Raw genomic sequence first — 22,880 nt, forward strand, 5'->3', positions numbered from 1 at the left:
TGTACCTCATCCACCCCTCCCCCCCCGTCAACTTTTCAAATATTTTTAAAAGGTAACATTTATTTTCCTTATCACTTGCACTTACTCTTTCTAGAAAGTAATTCAAGGGCAGTCCTCCACAGTGTTAAGTAGCCTGCAAGCTGAAGCCAAACATTTAGCTGTTGCTGTTGAAAGCTGGTTGCTTGTAGGTTTGTTGAGTTTCACAGCCATACTATATCCTATATATGATATGGACTAAAGCGTAATGGGTGTGTTCATATTCCATTTAACAACACTAAATAATATTGCAACTTTTGCTTAATAAAAGATAGCTATAAAGTGTTTACTAACTGTTAAGTCTTTTGTGTGACCTAATCTAAAGTGAGAACTCTCTGTGCCTTTTTATGCATTTATTGTCACTCCCTTCTGGCTGGCCATGCCTGAAGCTGCTGTACTCGTCTCAAGTTAACACAACACATGATTTTAGTTTGAAAAAAACAACAACAAAATAAAAATAAAAACATAATAGTCTTTTGCAAATGGTTTGATGAAACCATTTGTAATTGAACAGGCTGTAATTCAAAGAAGGAACATTCAAAGATAATATAATTAGTACAGTACGCATTACTCACTAACACTATCAGAAACATGCTGCAAGCAATATTACTCTCATTCAGACTCATCAGAGATCTATCATCAACCATACATGTAAGTACAAGTTAGTAAAAAGAAGTCAGTGTTCTGATTCAAAAAACTGTAAGTTCAAAGCAAATTGAAACATCAGGTTCAAATTACCCTCTGCATGTCACTTTAAATAAAAGCTCTGCTAAATCAATTTATTATTATGTAAAATGCTACTAAAATAATTTTTAGTAGGTAACAATATTCTGCTTTGATAAATATTTAGTTTAACATGGTTTTCCCACTTAAAAACAAAACAAAAAAGTTGACTATGGGCTTTAAATAGCCAACATCTACTCTTTTTGCTTCATTGATAAATTCTGGATCCATGGATATTTCAATACGCAAATAGAACAGACCTCGCCCACCATCGCTGCTTGCCTAGGTTGGCCAGTGAAATAGCAGGGTTATGATTGGGTTAGAGGTTTGGCAAATTGGCTAGAGGAATCATTGGAGAGATCCAGCCATACATTAACTGAAAGGACCATTACAGACACATTGTCCCTCCAGATTTGTTGGCATGTCAGCCCAATGTCTATACAACAATTCCAACCATTTCAGTAAGATAATGGGATTTCTTTGTATATAGCAGAAGGAAGAAAGAAGGTCTGGTTTAAGTCAAATAATTGCATACTCTACCATTGTCTGCTGTCAAACCTTTCGTTACTATCCAAAAATGGATAAATCCGCTCTGCACTGGAGCATGTGCATATTAGACAGTGATTGGCTTTTGAATTTGTGACATGCCAAACCTAGCTTGCATGGGACACATTTGAATATCAGATTGTAGGGAAGTGCACAAACTTCTTCCATGGAGGATTGTTAAAACACTTCTATAGTGATAAACTTTGCACAAGTCGGTATGGTCAAGATCAGACATAGGGGACATAAACATCAGAAAAAAATGTTTTTGTATAGAGTCTTTAACTAGTCAGCCTTTGACAATTCTTGCCAACTTAGCTAATTTCTAAGTTCCTGAGACCACATACTGCTTGCTACTAGCCTACTATCTGGGGCCATGGCTCTTACAAGCTAGCTAGCCAGCTGTTAAAAGTATCTCGCTACTTATAGCGAAAGTGTCTTGCTACTTATTAAGAATAAATAATTTGTTTAATTAGTTTAATCTGTAGTTGTGCAACTTTGTCAATGCATAACAAAGTGTTTGTATATAACTTAGTAATGTTACACATATTGTATAAGAATATAATAATTATGTTTTACTAAATTTTGTAACTAATTATTTACAAATACCTCATTGTGTGTAGACATTTTAAAGGGTTAACGGATTATACAAACAATATATGGTATCTAACAGTACAGTGGGCACACATGCGAAACATGTTTTACAATGTCGTATTTTTAAAAGATAAATAAATAAAAGATTGTACTCCTTATCATTTAAATGCAACACCCTCTTTGTCTGAAGCTCCTACGCACATCAGGCATTTTTTTTAACTGCTGTTCCAAACTTTCCTATCCTGTTCCATCAGATGCCTTAGACTGACGCCTCAGACGACTCCAAATGGGACTGAGAGGAGGGTGAGAAAGAGAGAGAGGGTAGAGTGGAAGACTTCCAAGAGAGAGAGAGAGTGAGGGACTGAGAGAGAAAGAGCGAGAAAGGTTCAAACTACCCTGGTTTCATGGACAGATAAGATTGTCTGGGGATAGTGTTGATTGTGACATGGGGGTGGACGCAGAGGAAGAGTTACTGCTGGTTGCTGTGAAACACATATCTCAAATAGCCTCATGGTATACTGTATGTATGTTTTTATGTGGGACACTAACACTGATGCACGCATGCACCCACACAAAACAAACATGTGTGTACAGTAACACACACACAATGTATATATGTTTGAGGGGTTACAGCAGAGAAAAGGTCTATGTTACTCCTTCTATCTCAGAATATCTCAAATTACTTTGACATACATTCCTCAATACCAAAGTATTCCTCCAAACCAAAGTATTGAGGAATACATACAAACACACATACAAACAGAATGTACACCCCCCTCAAAGAAAACTGCCACAAACACCCCCACCCACAAACAGTTTCTCCCTCACACACATCCTTCCCTGTCCTATCTGCCAGATAAGGCCCTATCTCTCCTTCATGTATTTCATCATCCAGGTGAAGCAGCATACCCCTATACGTACTGTACTGCTGTCCAACTGTGCACCAGATTAAGCTAAAAGCCTGTTTAGATCCTTATTTCAGGTATTTATTTACTTCAGTAAATAGTTACATTAGAATTGGAATTGAAGTTGTCCACAACAAAAAGTGGACCTCATTTGCCTAAAGCATATAACCTGAGTAGGGCAGAGGTGAGTAGAGCATTACATAGCACAGCAGATACATTAAGCCCTAGTACCCTAGTAGTCAAAAACAGTATAGTACAGAACAGTCAAACACAGTAGCTGACAAAGCCATTTACCAAACACAAACTGGTGAAAAACAGTGGTACATTCCATAGATACAGAAAGGTAGATAGGCCATTTGTTGCTGCTGTATGTTGCTGCCAGGCATCTGTGTGTCCGGAATATTGGAGCGATCAAGATCCTCTAGTAAACATTTACAATGGGCATGGCGAGATGCAGACTTCTACAAAATCTACTGTAACTCACAATTATTCTGAACCAATATTCATGTTTGTTGTAATTTAGTTTTTATTACAAGTTTGACTAATTGAAAATGACACTGGTTACTAAATTTCCATGCAAAGTAAAAAAGTTACCAAACTAAATCTTGCGACAGTCGCTATATTGGTTACACTGCATCAAACCACCAACCAATAACCTTAAACGGTTTTCTTAACATGCTTCTTATTGGTTGCACCAATTCTCGCAACAATAACATCTCAATTACAGTATCTAGCTAATTAAGGCATGGGGAAGAAAAATAATACTTCAGTGAAGCAATAACATCTCATTTACAGAATTTATTAGTACAATGCAACAAAATCCACGACATATAAGTGCAACATCAAACACTCTAATAGGTGCAGTCTAATGCCAGACAGTGGAATAACAGGATCTTCAAAACAATGTGAAGGGGACACATTTGCTGGTATCACAAGAAGCAACAAACTACTAAGTGCTACTTTCTGGGGCCTTAAAATTGAGCAAAAGAGTACCGGTAGTTAGTTGAAGTAAAGCTTGAAGAGGATGTGTATAGTTGACCGAGGAGGTCATTCCACCACTGGAGCATGGAAGGAGAAGTACTGCATGTTGGGAGTACGAGGACCCCCTCTCTCTTTGTGCAAGGGTCACAAGACAACCCCATGTTGCGGAGTGGAATGCCTCAGTCGGTACGTACGTACAGATGATGTGGGTAAGCAGGGCCTGTCCTGTTGGGAGATGCAACCATGCATCCACAACCACAACCACAACACGTACTTATGACGTGGCGCGGTTGGCGCCCTTTGCTGGTAGTGTGGGAGGGTTAATTAATGGATGCACTTCGGAAAATGCCGCCTCCCTCTTCATGCCGCCCTAGGCGGCTGCCTATGTCACCTATAGGAAGGACTGGCCCTGAGGAGACGAGATGGTCGCTGGGCACACTCAACAGCAGATGTTTGCACATGCGAAATTGTTGCACTGAATTGATTCTATATATTCTCATCCACCAATGTTAGGAACCAGCAAACAAAGTCAAATAAAGGAATAATTTAATTCGACTTTAATGCTATTTTGGCTCTAAATGAGCCAGCTAATGAGGAAAAGCTGTGTTGGCGGATTGGCACAGAGACAAGGGTCGTATTTCTGTGTTCACTTTAAGGTCTGTGACAAACCAGATTGATACGGATGGTTAGATGGTGTTTTTGTGCATGTGTGTGGACACCTTTTCTGCTGTGTGTGTGTGTAATCATATGGTGTGCTTCTTTTCTCTAGTTGTATGTGTGTGTCCCCACATGAGTAAGTGGTTGTATATGTGTAGGGAAATGTGTATGGTTGTGTGTGTGTGTGTGTGTGTGTAGATGCGTATGTGGTTGTATGAATGTGTTTCTTTGCTTGAACTCTAAAGCACATATCACAAAGCATGACTTAACAGCCACACAATGGCTTGGCGGACGATGAAACCGTAGACCACTGGGTGTGTATGTGTGTGTGTGTATGTATTTTCGCCTGCTTTTGAGTGTGTTCTTCTGTACTCCCTGATCTGTCTGTGTGTGTGTAAGCACAAAATAGAACAAGAAGAGAATCTTAGTGTGAGATTTGGCAGGCGTATGTGTGTGTGTGTGGGGGGGGAGTAGCGGTGCACCACACAGCTATAAGAGTGAGACAATGTGTTGACAAGGGTATCAGATGTCAGACCTCCATCCATGGGCCGCCATGGCCACTGTCTGCCAGGACCTCTTGGTTGTTGGCTTTGTGAGATGCAGGCTTTGGCGGAGATGAGTGGGCAGCTTGTGTGCCACATCCAGACTGATGTCATTCAGCTCAACGCAGTGCTTGACATTGGTTTGACACTGCCAGGCACATTTCACCTGCATAGCGTGGAGCTATGGGACACAATTATTATTTTTTGGCCAGAGCAGTGTGTGCTTGTGTATGCTTATACGGAGTGTGTGCGCTAGAACTGGGTGGTCTGAAATAGTGAAAACCAGGTCTTTGTTTAAAACTGTGCTTCCAGCTTGTGACCTTGAGAGTTACTAATTTGGACAGAGTGTTATTTATTTGGACATCTTATACACACACACAAATGACCATTAGGTGGTGTGTTTAATAAACACTCTGATTGGATTGCTAGAATGTGAGTGCGTGGTGTGTGTGGTGCAAACACGCACCTCAGATACCAAAGGCAAGGCCCCTCAAAGTCACTCTGCAACCAGTAATAGGCACACACACACACATGCATAGACAGACACACACATTTAAACAGACAAAGGCCTATTTTCCTCTTCTGCACACCACATTGACCTAATCTCATTCAGTCCACAGTCCACTCAGTCATTCCTGCTCTCTGTAGGCTGGGTTTGGGTAGAGTTTGAGGGTTTGCTGTGGGCCAACATCAACCATGTTGAGAAGGGATAGAATATTTCTTGCACATTGCCTTGACTCTAACCCCTGTAAAAGGAACGAGAAGATTACATCATCGTGGAATTGTGATCCAGCAACTCAGAGCTAAACATGTCCTGTAAGACAAAGCAGACAGTGCGGTCATAACTTGTGATCTTAGATGTCCTTTCTCTCTTTCTTTCTCTGCATATCTCTCTCTCTTTCTACCCTTTCCTCCCTACTGTTCTCTCTCTCTCTCTCTCTCTCTCTCTCTCTCTCTCTCTCTCTCTCTCTCTCTCTCTCTCTCTCTCTCTCTCTCTCTCTCTCTCTCTCTCACATAGGCGCATCTCGGGAAACCAGCTGAGGTATATCTCTGGCCACTCCCTCCAGGGTCTTCACAACCTCAAAGTCCTGTGAGTAACCTACCTCCCTAACCCCCTATCTTCCTCTGATGGGCTGATCCTTCAGCACCACCTGCCCCTGGTGGGCTGTTCCATTCTGACCACGTGGCGGGGGTGTGCTGTGTGTCTGCACAGAATAAAATGCATAGGACACGCATCATTAAGCACAGTTAAAGTTTATGAGGTAGTGGAGAACTGCACAGCTGAAAGTTACTTCAGCTCTCTCTCTCACACACACCCCCAGTTGCCTGAACTTACACTTATACACACAGGCTCACAGGTGTTAAGCAGCCATTTAAAGAACTCCCACCCTCACAGCCTCTCCCTCACTCACACACACACACACCACCCACAGAGATTAGAGAAAGTGACAACATGTTTCTAACCTACCAGTGTGAAGTCCCTCACCAACACCCCATAACGCTAAGCCTGTTCTTGGTTTTCAAACTCATAGAAGAACAGTCTACATATGGTATTATCCTACTGAGCATGGAAATCAATGATTGGCCTGTAAAAGTGAAAAGATATTACAGTCTGTTTGCTGGATCAGCCTTCAAGCCTTTTCAGTTTAAACATTCTCAAATTCATCAAAAACTAGTCTAGGCAAAAGCATGTTAATGACCATTCATTTGAATCAGGTGTGTTGGAACAGGGAAATATCTAAAACATGTAGGACAGGGGGTACTTGAGGACCAGGGTTGAGAACCACTGTACTAGTGGACCAGATCTGCTGGTCTGGCTGGTCTACTAGGACCGGGTTTACTGGTCTGGCTAGCCTGGCAAGAGACAAGGTTTTGACCTGCACACAAACAAACTTGGAGACACACACACACACACAATTTTGTACAACTACACAGACACACCCATACAGATACATACACACACGCCCCTCTCAGCTGAAATATTTCCTTCCTGAATATATCACAGTCCCTTTGTGTCAGATTCAAACAGACCGCAGGGTCTGTTTGAGAAGCAGGGTCCCTGTAGACGCACACAAGGAATCACACACACACACACACATAACATGAGCATGGGTTTCCTGTGACTCCTTGCTGGGGTTTGCTTTGAAATATGACCACAGTCAGAATCAAATGTATTTATCATATCATGTCATCATTTCCATAGAGGAATAACACACACAGTTTAATAATAATAAAAAGTCTGGAATAATAAACTCACAGAGGTAAAGCCAGGCTTACATGTGATGGTGTTGATGACTCTTCAGGCTCCCTTACACTGGGTTTCCTAGACTCACACACACACATTTGGCATGGGCACACACACACATTTGGCACTGCCTGTGGTGGCACCCTGAACGACACCATGATAGAGGCCTGGGCTCTGAGGGACCACTCAACAGACAGTATTGCTCCGACTCGGATTTCAGAGTCGACTGGGCCTGATAAAGACTTCTGAGACATTGAGGAAGAGAGAGAGAGAGAGCAGAGCAAGAGTGAGGGAAGGGTCTTTGAAGGGGTTGGACAGAGAGAGGGAGAGGGGGTCAAAGACAGAGAGGGTTAGAGAAAGAGGGTCAGGGGGGAGGGGTACGATATTGTTTTCTCTCCACTTCCTCCTGACTTTCTTCTCCATTCTTCTGATTATTACATCAGCAGCCCACCCATGGAGTCCCCCCCACTCTCTCACTTTCTCTCTCTCTACATTTCCCTCCTCTATTTGTCATACGCTCTGTTTCTCTTCAAGTTCTCTCTCAAACACAGACACATGCTACCCTTTCCCATGTTGGTTCCTGCCATTGAACCAACTGAGGGGAATATTAATGTTTATCTGCTTTGCCTGACACACAGAAACATATCTGCACACATACACAGACACATCCGGTTCAGTCAGAAAACACACACATACACACAAACTTTCTTAGGCTGGAAAATAAAGTGTAAAAATAATGTGTTTGTACTGCAGGATGCTGCAAAACAACCAGTTAGAGAGATTGCCTGAAGACGCACCATGGGACCTACCCAACCTCCTGTCCTTGTGAGTAGTGTGTCCTGGCACACGCACACACACACACACACACTCATGATAGAAAGAGAAATGGTTCCTCTTGTGTTTTTGACACCATCTGGAAGCCATGAGGAGAGGGCAGACACTGCCGGCCAGGGAGACCATCTCCAATGAGCTGTGAAACAACCCCATTTTCCATCAATTCCCCCTCTCCTCTCTTCTCCTTCGTTCTTCCCCTTCTCCTGTTCTCCACTCTCCCACCCACACCGCAATCCCCCAGGCTAATAAGGGTTTCTGGGGGCCTAATTGTATCATCAGAAGGGTCAGAGTGTGTGCGTGTGTGCGGAGGGTCCATGTGTCTGGACTACCTCATCTGCCCTTTCCCCTTCTTGCAATTTCGTACCACACACACTCCAGATCCTTCTTTTCCAAATGAATAATTCCCAGGTAAACATCTGTATGGTAATTTCCTTAACCTCGTAGACACAAACACACACAGTTACACACAGTCGTGTTTCCTTCTTCTCCCGCTGCCTGTGTTTTCACAGAGGCCGGGAGGGCTTGTGTAATCCCTCTGCCACCAACAGCGTCTCTCTCCTTTGGTGAAAACCGGCCTGCTCCTCCCCAATCCAGCTACTGAGCCTGCACTCACACACTCAACTGTGGCTCTGTGGTCAGGCCCTCCCTTAGGCACTGTGTGTGTGTGTGTGTGTGTGTGTATGTGTGTGGTCTCCTCCCCAGCAAATAGAGAGTCTGACTGAGTTGATCACACACACATACACATATACACACACATGGACACATATCGGGCCCTATCTTGCACCCAGAACAATTTACTTTGTCAACGACGCAAGTATCATTCCTAGTTTGCACTCGACGCAAAGCGGACTTTTCCCTCCACAGACGCACGTCGGTAAATTACGTAATGACCTAGCGCTCCCCGGGGGGGTTCTGCAAAAAAGGAGGCGTGTCCCGGGCTATGCGTTCCCTGGTGCTATTTTGCAGTTTCAGAAAAAAAATTCTGCCACAGACCAGGAAAAACGTAGTCTAAAGTCAATGGCGCGTTATTCAGATGTTATTTTAAGGGTGCATGCTTGGCCCGTGCGCACTGCTGGCGAGGCCAGGGTCTTCTTCCTGCGAAGCTACGTTACATTGTTTTGTAACAATTTCCTCCCACGCCTGTTTAACCGAAGCTAATTTGGGTGGGTTTCTTCTCCCATCCCAATCAGAATCAGAATTCGGTTTATTCACTATGTATGTTACACAACAACGGAATTTACTGTGGCAGGAAGGTGCAAACAATAAACATATACGGGTCTTAAATTAAGTAAAAAATTACAATGGTTAAACTAATTCTAAGAACTAAACAATTGAAAAATATATACAAAAAATATAACAATTGAAAAAATAAAATATATATAAAAATAAGACTAAGAATTGGAATGAGCAGCATGAGTGGGCAACTTAGTGCAATGAGAAAACTGCTCTGCCTTTCCATTTCCATTTAGTCATTTAGCAGACGCTCTTATCCAGAGCGACTTACAGTAAGTACAGGGACATTCTCCCCGAGGCAAGTAGGATGAAGTGCCTTGCCCAAGGACACAACGTCATTTTGCACGGCGGGTGTGACCAGTGACCTCTTGATTACTAGCCCGATTCTCTAACCGCTCAGCCACCTGACTCCCTTTCCCATACAAGGTCACTTCTTTATCTTTTACGGCCCTGACGAGAACGTCAGTCTCCTCGGCTGTGAACCGCTCCTGGCGTGCGCCTGGCAAATCCACCATTATAATAGCAATCCGCCATGGAACAAGCACGCCTGCTCTTAAAGGGAATGTGAGATGACGCTCTGATTGGTTTATTGCACGTTACGCACAAACCACAGCCATTAGTAATGTAGCTACTTCAGACCAACCCATTTTAGATTTGCGCCAGGCGCAAAGTCATTTATCCCGCCAGTATAATAGCAACAGCGCCGGAGTCCCACACACAAAGTTACTTGCGCTTTGTGCTTTGATACTTGCATTTCAGATTGTTAAAATAGGGCCCATCATGTCATTAGTGCAACGATAAACCCAATGTAGGTGGATTGTGGAAGATGGCAATGTTTATGAGTGAAGTTTGTCAGAGCATCATAGAGACACAAAAGACACCGGTGAAAGAGAGGGAAAGATAGAGAGGGATAAATAGAGGACCAAATAAAACGAAGACTGTGTGTCTGTGGGCATGCTTACATGACTGTCAAATATGAAAAAAAATATCTGATAAAATCGTGATCAATTTAATTTTATAATCATATAAACCTTCTCACAATTTGATACCCAATGAGCGTTTCCTGAGAATCCAGAAAAAGTCTCACTAGCGAGGTCTGCTAGATCGTTTCAGACCTTCTCGGGTCCGAATGAAACCCCCAGTCTTTGATGTGACCAGGAGGAGAAAACAGACCCTGCTTTATTGGCTCCTATGGAACTTTCTCGGTTCCGTCTGGAACCTTCCCCCGGGTTTTGGCAGCTCGGCACCCGGAGGAATGGTGTTATTAGATGCTGGATCATGGCAGCGGAAGGCAGGGTTCCTGTACTGCAGGTCTACAAGTGGCCATGTCGCATAGAACCAGAAGGGTCCGAGAGTGAGTTGTAGCCGATGCTTGTATGTGTCATAGTCCTCCTCTGCTGGGCCAAGTTCAAAGTTTCAGAACCCACTTTGATGATTGCGTTTGTTTGGGGAGGGATGAGGGGTGAGCAGGGCAGGATGGGAGTAGGTGTAGGGAAAAGAGTGTCTGTGCTGTATATGTGTATTTGTGTGTGTGTGTGTGTGTGAGGCAAACAGGCAGAGTAGAGCGAGGCAGACAGGAGGAGAGATGAATAACTGAGTGTGAAAAGCCACAGAAAGAAGAATTACGGTGAGGGAAGTGGACCCTGTTCTGTGTCTCCTTGAGAGATCATACATCGCCACACCATGAAGTGTGTGTGTGACGGGGATTCAAATGAGGCTGGTGCCATGTACAAATTGTCTAAGGAGTGTGCATAATCGGGATGGGCACATTGCAGTGTGTGCGTGTGTGTGTGTGTTTGTGGGGGGCTTGAAAGGAGGAGGATATGGAAAAAGGGAGGGAAGTCAATTGGGTCAGATGAAAGGAGCTTCAGTGTATATTGATACTGGGGAAACATTTTTCTAAGCAGGTTGGTGTAGGTAGGAGGAAGATCATAAGGCCGGAAACGCTTGTTTTTTGTCTCCGGCTTGGGAAACCCAATTCAATTCTGGTTAGATGTTCAGGGAGATAATTGACTCGTTAATATCTGACTTTAGAAATGTGCACAAGTGCGTTACCTGTAACCTTGAGCGCTAAACAGTTAATGACATCATGATCAGAGCATCGACCCTAAAGTATGCGTGTTCACTAATCAGTCGTTTATCATTACTATAATATGGATTTAACCATAGTAGACCTAATATGTAAACCAATCACTCAGAGGCTCCGGTAAATTCCTTCGGAGCATGGAGATCCACCGTAAGTGACTCAGAGGCATTAAGTTAAAACCTACTTCAAAAGTCTATGTTTATAATCAGTATTAGCCGCATCAACCAGACTAGATCAAAGTTTTCACCGCCGTAGCGTGATAGATACGTTTCAAGGAGAACAAGTAACTTAAAATGCACAATAATAGTTTATTATTTAAATAGTAAGATAATCAATACAATAATAATGAAATATCATCAAATACAAAACATACCTTCAGAGCAATCGTTAACAAAGGTATTCACAATGAAGACTAGGTGCCTAACACACCGGAGCTGTATCGTAAACAGAACTCAAAGTGAGTGGTAAAAACGTCTTCCTATATACAACCAAACCTGACTAAAATGGGGACACCGGTCATATGACTGAAAAGTTGTCCAACGCATACAAATTCAAATTGGATCATTAATCAAGGCTGTAGTAGAACAAGTGGTGCCCTTGCAAGACAAGGGAACATGTTAAACACATGTTGGTCTGCTGCAAGAACAAACTCTGTAAACCCTGTACGTGTACATGTTACAGCATTAAAATTATGACTAGAATGTAATACGTAAAATAAGAAACAAAATCATATCAAACATGACATTAAAAGCTGTTGAGAACAATATTTACAAAGAACACAACTTTTAATTATAATTTCCTTATAAGAGTCTTCCTCGGTCCACCTTCCTCTTCAGCTGTTGAGACCACGTTTCCAGAGGTGTGTCATTAAGGTGTGATTGTCATTTTTTCGCGGCGGCCCGTCTGGTCTTCAATCTACCCAGACGCTCCCATGTTACCCCGCTCCTCATCTCCCTCCACTGGCTTCCCATCACGGCCCGTATCAGATTCAAGACTCTGGTACTGACCTTCCGAGCGGTGAATGCACCCGACTATATCAAGTCTCTCCTCCAGTCTTACACCCGCACCCGCCACCTACAGTCTTCTTCTGACAACCGTCTGGTGATCCCACCGCTCAAGAGCGCCCGGTCCCAACAAAAGCTCTTCTCCTGTCTGGCCCCCCAATGGTGGAATCAACTCCCCACCTCCATCAGGGACACTGACTATCTCCCCACCTTCAAGAAAAGGTGACTGAGAGAGAAACACCGTAAGAAAGAGATAGAGACACAAAGACAGAAAGAAAGCATTAGAAAATGCATGCTCCATGGTCCTCATAGCATACTCTGAAAATGAAAAGCTCCTCCAAGAACCAGAAATATCCTCCCGGAACAAGACTTGTAAATGTTTTTGAGGGTAGACTTCATGTGTGTTTCTGTGTGTGTGCCCCTTTCCCATACTGCACGTCTATGTGTAAATCATGTCTAGGAGCCTCCAGAGAAGCGACAGTCAGCATTAATGCAAGATGAAAAAATGGAGGGGATTAAAATATTCCTTCATTCTCCTAATGACTGGTAGTCCTGTAAACTAAGGCACCACTCAGGCAAGACACAAGCTCACTGTTAAGCAGTTACAATATGGAAACTTGATTCTAGACATCACACAAATGTCTTGTCACTCCTAACTCCTGTTTCTTTGAAAAGCTCTTTCTGCTAAATATAATCACCTCCCCAACCTTCTCGACTCGTTTCCCCTGCTTCCTATCCTCCTATCCCTTCCCTCCTGTCCCACACCTCTTTCCCCACTTTTTTCACCTACCCTCCCCCCTTCCACCACTCCCCTCCTTCTCCACCCCACTCCCCTCCACCACTTCCTCTTCCCTCCTCACTCCTCTCCACTCCCCTCCATTCCGTCCCTCCATTCCTCCCCTCTACCACTCCTCTCCCCTACCATCTTTCTCCTCCCTCCCTCCCTACCCTCCCCCCTCCACCACTCCCCCCCCCCTCTCCACCCCTCCTCTCTCTCTCCCACTCCTGCCCCCCCACTACTCTGCCCTACCCACACCACCCTTCCCCTCCTGTCCCCTCCAGGAGACTGGATGCCAACCTGCTGTCGGCGGTCCCCCCAGAGGCGTTCTGCGGCATGCGCTCCCTCAGGCACCTGTGGCTGGACGACAACTCCCTGAGGGAGATCCCCGTGGGGGCGTTGGATGCCCTGCCCTCCCTACAGGCCATGACCCTGGCCCTCAACCAGATCACGAACATCCCCGACTATGCCTTCACCAACCTGACCGCCCTCGTTGTGCTGTAAGAACGTGTAGCTGTGTGTGTGGATGTGAATGTGTACTTGTGCTGGTGAAACTTGACAGTGATTTCAGTGTGCTTGTGATTGTGTTTATGCTATTGTGTATGTAAGAGGATAAATGTGTTGTGCTTTGTGATTCAATAGGGACACACAAATGTGATTAATTGTGTGTCCGTAACTTCACCAGTAATATTGCTGTTGTCTTGCCATGGGGTAAGCTGCATGGTAGTTGTTCTCAATGCCTCCCCATCTCCACAGACATCTCCATAACAACCAGATCCAAGGTTTGGGCCAGAGGAGCTTTGAGGGCCTAAGCAGTCTGGAAACACTGTGAGTATCACACCCCCCCCCAAAAAAAAAAACACACACACACACACATACACACAAACACTCAGACTCCAATACTTTCATTACTAACCGGTAAATGACAACTTAGTATGTTTCCCCCAACACACAGCATTTATCATAATGAGAGGCTATCATGATGGTAACAGCAAATCAGTGAGCTGGCTGGGTTTAGACCAATCACAAGACATCTGTATGACCCGTGCCTAAACTGACAAGGAGTAATATAAATGAATTATAAAAAACAATATAAACAACTAGAGACATTTTTATAGTGTTTAATAGTGTTAAAAGTTTGGATAAAACTAGCTTTGTTTGAATTTATAAACCTGGTAATGCTGCCCATTGGATGACTGGAATGCTTAATTCATGCACTTAGAACTGCAGATTAATATTTAACATAACTAAATCACAATGACACAATGTTGCTAAAATCAGAAATCCCAGCCCTTAGGTTGATGTTTCAATCTGTGAAAAAAAAAACGAAGGAAAAATGAATGCACAGACATCAAAGGAAAAGTAGCTTTCCTTTGATGGGGGAGAAGCCAAGAGAAAATAGGTTTCATAACGGGGGCTGTCAATCACCCAAGGCAGGTGTCAATTCAAGGTCAAGGTGATGGTCATCTCAATGCCAGCTCAATTCCTTTGTGGGATTATTATCGTTTTGTGTTTTGAAGCGCAGTACAATTCCTCAAATCACTGCTATTGGAAGTGGTCTTTCTCTAGGGTTTCTCAGTCAGAAAGTTTTCTTTTTAAGACCCTAATATCTTTTTTAAGAAGGACCTTTTCAAATGCTTTGAAAATAAATAAATGATGGCCTGTGACTTTTAGACTTTGTTCCAGTCCAAAGGAAATATGCTAAGTTTGGAACACATCAGTGAGCCATAATGGGGACACCTCGTAAGTAGCCTTAATAGCAGCTATGGTCCTGCCTTTGCTGTGTGCATGTGTATGCGTGTGTGTGTGTGTGTGTGTGTGCCATATTCACGGTGGTCTGTTGAACACAGCATTTTTGACACATGTTGTTTAACAGCCTGCTGAAGTGTAAAAAATGACGTCTTACCCCTTTTTTTACAAGCGTGTGTGTATGTGTGTGCTTGTGTGTGTGTGTGTGTCGGCCCGGCTTAACACTCTATTTAAAAGCCATTATCCATGCTGGGAATTGTGAGGGATCAGAGTGAGTCTGTTGAGAGATAGAGAGATGGGCAGAGGCAGACTGCCTGTCGCGGGAACTGAAAATGGCAAATTGCGCATTTGTGTCATGCATATGCATTCACGGGAGGGTCAAGGGGAAAGTGGGAGTTTCCCATAAAGAGATGGGAGCGGATGCGTAAAGTGCGCCTAATTATGTATTCCGCGGTATGTACAAAAAAGCACTCCTCTATTTTGCGGTGAAAATTCTGCGCTTCTTAAAAGCAGGTGTAAACCAGGATGCAGGTTTCTTCGCTTATACCTCCTGGTGAAATGGCAGCAGTAATCCGACCAAGACGAAGACAAAGGCCAAGGGGACGAGCTGAAAGTATTTTTGCCACAAGGATCACACTTTTTTAGTTGAGTGAACATGAAATCATTCCGCTACAGATTAAGTGGCCATGCAATATTACAGTTACTGTAATTTGTAATTTCGATCCAGATGGCATTTTTTTGTGTCCGGAATTCCGGCCTTGTATAATATTTAAATTCGATGTTACCTCTGAACAGTAGCGGAGCCAGAGCCTGACATCTGATTGGCACCCCAAAATTTAATTCGCTACTGGAAATTTGATGCTGATTGACATCTCATTTGACCTCTTGTTGAAAGAAGCATTTACTTTGCTGCGTTGCATTATTCAAATCGAAGAGAGACGTTTGTTGCGAGATACAGAAGAATAAGAACAGACAGTAGAATAGAGAATATTTCCACAGCTCCACAAGCTCTTTTCGTGAATGAAAAATGCATAATATTTGAAGTCAGTTTTAAGGTTTGCATTGGGTTTAGGTTTCCAAACTTTTTTTACGAATGTTGATTAGCCTACAGTAGCTGTGTAAGTTAATGTTAGAACTTCGACTCCAATAACAGACAAACTGAGACAGTCAGTAGGCTTGTACTCCGATTTTACAGTTTTCTTGTGCTTGCCCCAGCAAATAGATACCAAAATGCAATTTGAAATGTAAAATTTGAAAATTCAAATGCATTTCCAGAAATGCATTTTCATTTTAAGAACGTGGCTGCAAAATCGTGACCACAATTCAAATTCAAATGCATTTCCAGAAATGCATTTTCATTTTCAAGAACGTGGCTGCAAAATCGTGACAAAAAAAAGTGTAGAATGAAATATGATGCCTTCTCATTTCCCCTGCAAGAGGCAGCCCCATAGTTGAATCAAAACGAATAAATTTGGCAGACCGGTGTAAAAATTGACCTAATCTCTGTGACTTAAACGTCCTTTTAAGTTTTCCCTTCTCGTGATATTTTCAGTCATTTAGCCTAGCCCATATTGCATTCATTCATTAATAAAGAACCCCCTTTGAAGATTATTCTACGACGTTACCGGCAGTAGAAGATGGAATCGCGATTCAAACAGAACCATCTGCTAACTGAAAATATGCCCCCAAAAACGTAAATAAGCTTGACATTTATTTAGTGGAAAATCGCTCATTCATAAAAAGCACACTGGTAGCGATCATTGTCAGTAACAACGCAAAATGCGATATAGCCCTGTGTGGAGAAGCTGCCCCGGTAAATTGTACTACTACGGTACAGTACTAGACTACTGCTGTGTTCGTGTTGGTAGCGATTGCGTTGGTTGAATTGGATTTAACGTTCCGTTGTACGGTTTAGGCTGAAATTAATTATTTTCATTAACAGATTGACAAAGTTTAGGCTGTGGCAATGAAGTTCAGGTTAGTAGTCAGATAGTTTCCCTTTTTAGACTTTTGAGTAAGGGGAGTGCCGAACATGTTCTGTCGCCGTTTGACTTCCTTAACAGCTGTGGAGATGTTTTTGTTAGCTAACCTACTCACTCGTGTCTCGGGTAGGCTACAGCGTTGCAGTGAGCTAGACTGGTTTGAAACCACAGGTAATGGTAATTTTACTAACAAATCGTTTACTAATGTCATAATAAATCCTACAACGAAAATGTATTTGTGAGGAATGTTTATTTTAACGATTGAAAACAGATGCATCATAGACCACTGTAGTATGTGTTGCCCGGGCAACAGAGGCTAATGTCATGATGCTAATGCTTCAGTGAAATAGCAGACTACCGTTTCCGAAAGTAGATGTGGGCCTACTTCCTTAATAATATCAGCTAATATTGTACATTACATTTCACAATAGTGTTTCACATCACAAAGTAAAATGAGTAAATAGTTATCACCCTGGCCTCTTTGCTTGTGGCGTTTCTGCAGCTGCCTTGCGGTAAAGCTATAGTTAGCCTAGCTATCCCCCAAGTTAAAGATCCTGTAAAGTAAATTCCATGTTTTGCTTCTAAGTACATTATATACGTGTGAAATGAGTTCCTGAAAGCATACAAAGCGCTGAAACTTTGTCACACTGAAATGTGGAGTTAAACCGAAGAACAGTTTCTATTCCGTTTTCAGATCAGGTTTTAATGGGCGGAGCCAGAAAATGTACGTCATCTACGTCATCTCGCCCTATCTACTCACTGAATGGCTCCTCCTGCTGTACTGTTATTGTAGCCTACATCAGCTAGCTAGCTAGCTTCAGGATGTCTCCCACCACCCGCAACGGCATCTTCCCTGGATGCAAGAACTCCAGCTGCGCTGCAACGCCATTTAAGTTCCCTATTGATAATGAAAGGAAATATAGGTGGATAGATTTTGTGAAGAGCCACGCTCATGGAAAGCTTCGGATAAACTCCAACAGCCGCCTCTGCACTGACCATTTCACGGCGGACAGTTTTAAGATGGACCAGAGACAGGAGTTCACCAACACACGGCTTCTCTTGCAGCGCGGAGCCGTACCGAGCATCGCCCCTCCGGCCGTTCATCCTCCGGTCGCACCTGGATCATCCACCGCCGCCAGCAGTTCATCACTCAGTTCTGTGTGCTTGTTATAATTATACTAGATAACATTTCCAGAGGTATCTCTGCTATGAGTTAGTGCAAACCGCTAAATTGATATTAGGCTACTCGGTGTAGAATGATGGTATTTTGGTGAAATGGTAGCTAATGTGTTAGAAGTAGCCTAGTTGGAGAGCTCACTGTCTGCTATCTCTTTATTTGTGTCTCTTTATTTTCGGTTTCACTTTCATCACCAGTTTTTCTCTGTTTTGTCTGCCCTCCGGGTTTTCCTACACCTGTTATGTAGCCTACCGCCACATCCTTGCCTTGCACTGAGCAGGGTCCTCAAGTTGGATCAAAAGCCCCACGAGACGAGCTTTCGCGTGTGTTCGCGCTCTATGTTGCTTAGCAACGAACGTACAGTGGCCGAGACTGTTTAACACGGGGAAACGATACGTGCTGGTTGAAATGCGTGCGTCTCAATGCGTGAGGCTTGAGAACCCTGCAATGAGTTTATTATTTTGTTTTGAGAAGACTACAATAACAAATCTTATAGCGAGAGATATGTAGAATTCCACCTGCCAAAGTGGCTAGTAAGAGTGACTGCTGTACCCGCCACAGCCAAATTCTACCCGCATTTGGCGGGTGGGCGGGTGCCAATGTCATGCCCTACTTCTGTCTGCTTCTTTCTCAAGTAGCTTTTTCGTGTTTTCCATTAATACTCCAATTGATAATTATTAGTATAAGAGTGGGCCTATAGGGCTTCAAAATGTTTTTGCAGTAATTAAGGTTACAGCTTCAGTACCAAAAAAGATTCAATGTGCAATGCATAATAGATTTTCCATGACATGAATAATTAGAATATACAAGATAGATCTCAAACATTTAACCTGTAATGTACTTTAAGAGTATTTTGACTGTTTTTGCTGTATAATAGGCCTAATAGAAAAACATACATCCTACTCCAGAAGAAATGTATCCAATTTTCTGTTTCTAAGCATACTTCTTAAAAGTATATCAAAAGTGAACTATTTTCTAAGTATACTTCTTAAAAGTATATCAAAAGTGGACTATTTTCAAAACATACTTCTTAAAAGTATATCAAAAGTATACTATTTTCTAAGCATACAAGTATATCAAAAGTGAACTAAAAGTGTACTATCCATATTTTAGTATAGTCTACTTATAGTATACTTTAATATAGGGTGATTTTAGGTAATGTGGGACACTTTTTGGCAGAGGACCAGACAAAGCGTGGCTCAAAAAACCTACCATGAAGAAAACGAACCATGGTTCCCAGTTGCCCCTGCCCGGAAGCGGGTCACCGGGCCCCCCCCCCCCCTGGAGCCGGGCTCGATGGCGAGCGCCTGGTGGCCGGGCCTTTTCCTATGGGGCCCGGCCGGGCACAGCCCGAAGAGACAACGTGGGACCCCCTTCCAGTGGGCTCACCATCCGCAGGAGGGGTCATGGGGGTCGGGTGCAGTGTGAGACGGGCGGCGGCCGAAGGCGGGGGCCTTGGCGGTCCGATCCTCGGCTGCAGAAGCTAGCTCTAGGGACGTGGAACGTCACCTTGCTGGCGGGAAAGGAGCCGGAGCTGGTGCACGAGGTAGAGAGGTTCCGGCTAGATATAGTCGGCCTCAACGCACAGCATCGGCTCCGGAACCAGTCTCCTTGAGAGGGGCTGGACTCTCTTCCACTCTGGAGTTGCCCTCGGTGAGAGGCGTCGAGCTGGGGTGGGAATACTTGTTTCCCCTCGGTTCGGCGCCTGTACGTTGGGGTTCACCCCGGTGGACGAGAGGGTAGCCTCCCTCCGCCTTCGGGTGGGGGGATGGGTCCTCACTGTTGTTTGTGCTCTGACGCCACGAGAGGCTACACAGCCCTCAGCGGACAGATCAAAGTAGTGCGAGGACACCGGGGTCGAACAAAAACAAGAAGTTTATTAGAGGTCTTCAGAATTAACAAAAAAAATACTTCCAAACTCATAGGTTGTCAAAAATGTACACGGCACCTCTTCTTGGCACAGGAATCCTCCTCCTCTCCAAAACCCCACACACCACCTAACTGTGGCTCTCCCTCTTAAACAAAACCCCTCAGGGTCTGATCAGTCCCAGGTGTGCGGGAACGCCCCGCTTTGAGGGAGGGATGGAGCCCCCAACTCCCCCAGCAGAGGGAGCCACAGCTGCTCAGGGCTGCAGCCACCTCCGGGGAATGTAGCACCCCTCCAGGACTCAACTCGTGACGTCACAGTGCTTACGCACCAAATGGCAGCGCAGAGTACCCAGCCTTCTCTGGAGGGGTGCTGGAAAACGCTCCTCCCGGAGATGCCCTTGTCCTCCTGGGGGACTTCAATGCTCATGTGGGCAATGACAGTGAGACCTGGAGGGGCGTGATTGGGAGGAATGGCCCCCCTGATCTGAACCCAAGCGGTGTTTTGTTGTTGGACTTCTGTGTTAGACGCGGCTTGTCCATAACGAACACCATGTTCAAGCATAAGGGTGTCCATATGTGCACTTGGCACCAGGACACCCGAGGTCTCAGTTTGATGATAGACTTTGTAGTCGTGTCGTCGGATCTGAGGCTGAATGTCTTGGACACTCGGGTGAGTAGAGGGGCGGAGCTGTCAACTGTTGAGTTGGCTACGATGGTGGGGGAAGACGCCTGGCAGGCCCAAACGTAATGTGAGGGTCTGCTGGGAACGGCTGGCAGAATCCCCTGTCAGAAGGAGCTTCAACTCCCACCTCCGGGAGAGCTTCGATCATGTCTCGGGGGGGGGAGGGGGGGGGGGGCGGGGACATTGAGTCCGAATGGGCCATGTTCCGGGCCTCCATTGTTGAGGCGGCTGACCGGAGCTGCGGACGCAAGGCGGTCGGTGTATGTCGCGGCGGTAACCCTCCGACCCGGTGGTGGACGCCGGAGGTGAGGGATGCCGTCAAGCTGAAGAAGGAGGCCTATCGGACTTTATTGGCTGGTAGGACTCCAGAGGCAGCTGATGTGTACCGGCAGGCCAAGCGGAATGCGGCTTTGGCGGTCGCGGAGGCAAAAACCCAGGCGTGGGAGGACTTCGGCGAGGCCATGGAGAATGACTTCCGAACGGCTTTGAAAAGGTTCTGGACCACCATCCGGCGACTCAGGAGGGGGAATCAGTGCACTGTCAACGCTGTATGTGGTGGGGATGGTGCGCTGCTGACCTCGATGGGTGACGTCCTGGATCGGTGGAAGGAATACTTCGAAGACCTCCTTAATTCCACCAACTGAGGTCCCACATTACCTGACCTCACCCTACTTATTTTTTGTAAGGGACGTGTGTTTGCGTAACACTCGTCACTTGCGATTTAGAGTTCAAGAGGCGAAGCAAGAATGGCAGAGCCGCTTAGGACGTCTTTTGAGGGATGGAGGTATGCACATTACTTCGTATTAGTTGCGCAAAAGTACAAAAACGTAACTGTACAATGTACATTGTGCACAGGCCAAAAACACCTCTCCACCGCCGCGAACACAACCTCTAATCTGGCAAATCTTCAACGGCATCATGCTAACTCAAGACTAGTAGCTAAAGATCCCCGAACCCTGAGTAACACTGACGCCGATAAAAGGTTGTCGTTGCCATTGTTGCCGACACCAGCCAAGCAGCCACGACTTGACTTTCAACAGCAGGTTACCAAAGCAGAAATAAACAGGCTTAAATGTTGCCATTTAAAGTTTTAAGCATAATTTTATTTTGAGACATTTTGCTCACTGCCAGTACTGTAGCTTTGTTCTGCTTGACAACTTTTAGGTTGATGTTCACAACTTTTTTGTCAGCTTTGTGGTATTAAAAAGCATAAAGAGAGATCTTGTGTATGTCCCCATTATAATAAGAATTTGAGTTGATTTGGGCAAGTGCATCTCAGGTGATGTTACGGAGTAATCCAAAATTAATGTAGTGTAACTAGTTACTTTCAACAGTGAGTAATCTAGTAAAGTCAAGCATTACTTTAAAAAAAGTTACTAGTATTGTGTAATCTATTACTTTTTTTGAGTAACTACCCCAACACTTCCCCAACAATCAGCAAAGGGGAAAGTGTGAAGTTCTAGCCAGGTGACATCACTATCATTCTGATTGGATTTTAAGAGCAGACTGCTGTAAAAGAGGGGACTATTTGCAAAATGAAAATTTTCGCCCCCAAAAAGCTTAAAAAAATATGAAATGTGCCTTATTGTATTCCAGTATTCTATAGAAACATGTGAAACATTTTCCTCAAATACTGAACCAGCAAACTGCAAAACACAAAATTTGTCATTGCCAAAACTTATGGCCACGACTATACATGAGGGCCTGTGTGTTTAACCCTTGTGTTATCTTTGGGTCATTCTGACCCATCAGTCATTGTGAACCACCTTCGTATTGCGACAAATTTACCTCATACAAAAACAAAGTGAAGCATTTTCTTTTAACTGTCGGGCTGTCTCAGACCCCCCACATTGGAATGGTTAAAAGAAAATTATTTTTATTTGTTTTTGTATTGGGTAAAATTGGGTAAACACAACAATGGTTCGTTATGAACCTTTGGGTCATGTGACCCGAAGGCAGCACGAGGGTTAAGGGTTTGGGGCTTCTGGTGATTCAGGAGAGCAGATGACAGGTTTCGCTTGGCATGCGGAGGATGTTGGAATGAGAGGTTAATCTGGCCATGTCTCTTCAGTTATGAATCATGTGGCCAATGGATGAGTTCTCTGTCTGTGGGTGCGAGCATACGTGCGTGCTTGATTGTGAAAATCATTCTTGTTCACGTTATCTAAGTTCTCCAACCACACGTTATCTAAGTTCACCGTTGGGGCGGCACCTGCACTGTGTGCTTTTTTGCTCCAGTAAGAGGCCAATAAGGACAGAC

General features: G+C 44.2%; 1 protein-coding gene across 1 annotated transcript in view; it reads left to right on the forward strand.

Moving 5' to 3' along the window:
- The window catches only part of LOC136945765 (leucine-rich repeat-containing G-protein coupled receptor 6), a 66,257-nt gene that overhangs the window by 30,673 nt on the left and 12,704 nt on the right, over window positions 1–22,880 (forward strand). The window contains 4 exon segments of the mRNA XM_067239786.1: window positions 6,000–6,071; window positions 7,980–8,051; window positions 13,446–13,661; window positions 13,918–13,989. Coding sequence (XP_067095887.1) covers window positions 6,000–6,071; window positions 7,980–8,051; window positions 13,446–13,661; window positions 13,918–13,989 — 432 coding nt within the window.

The sequence above is a fragment of the Osmerus mordax genome, chromosome 7 (genome assembly GCF_038355195.1).
Source record: "Osmerus mordax isolate fOsmMor3 chromosome 7, fOsmMor3.pri, whole genome shotgun sequence".
Taxonomy (NCBI): Eukaryota; Metazoa; Chordata; class Actinopteri; order Osmeriformes; family Osmeridae; genus Osmerus; species Osmerus mordax.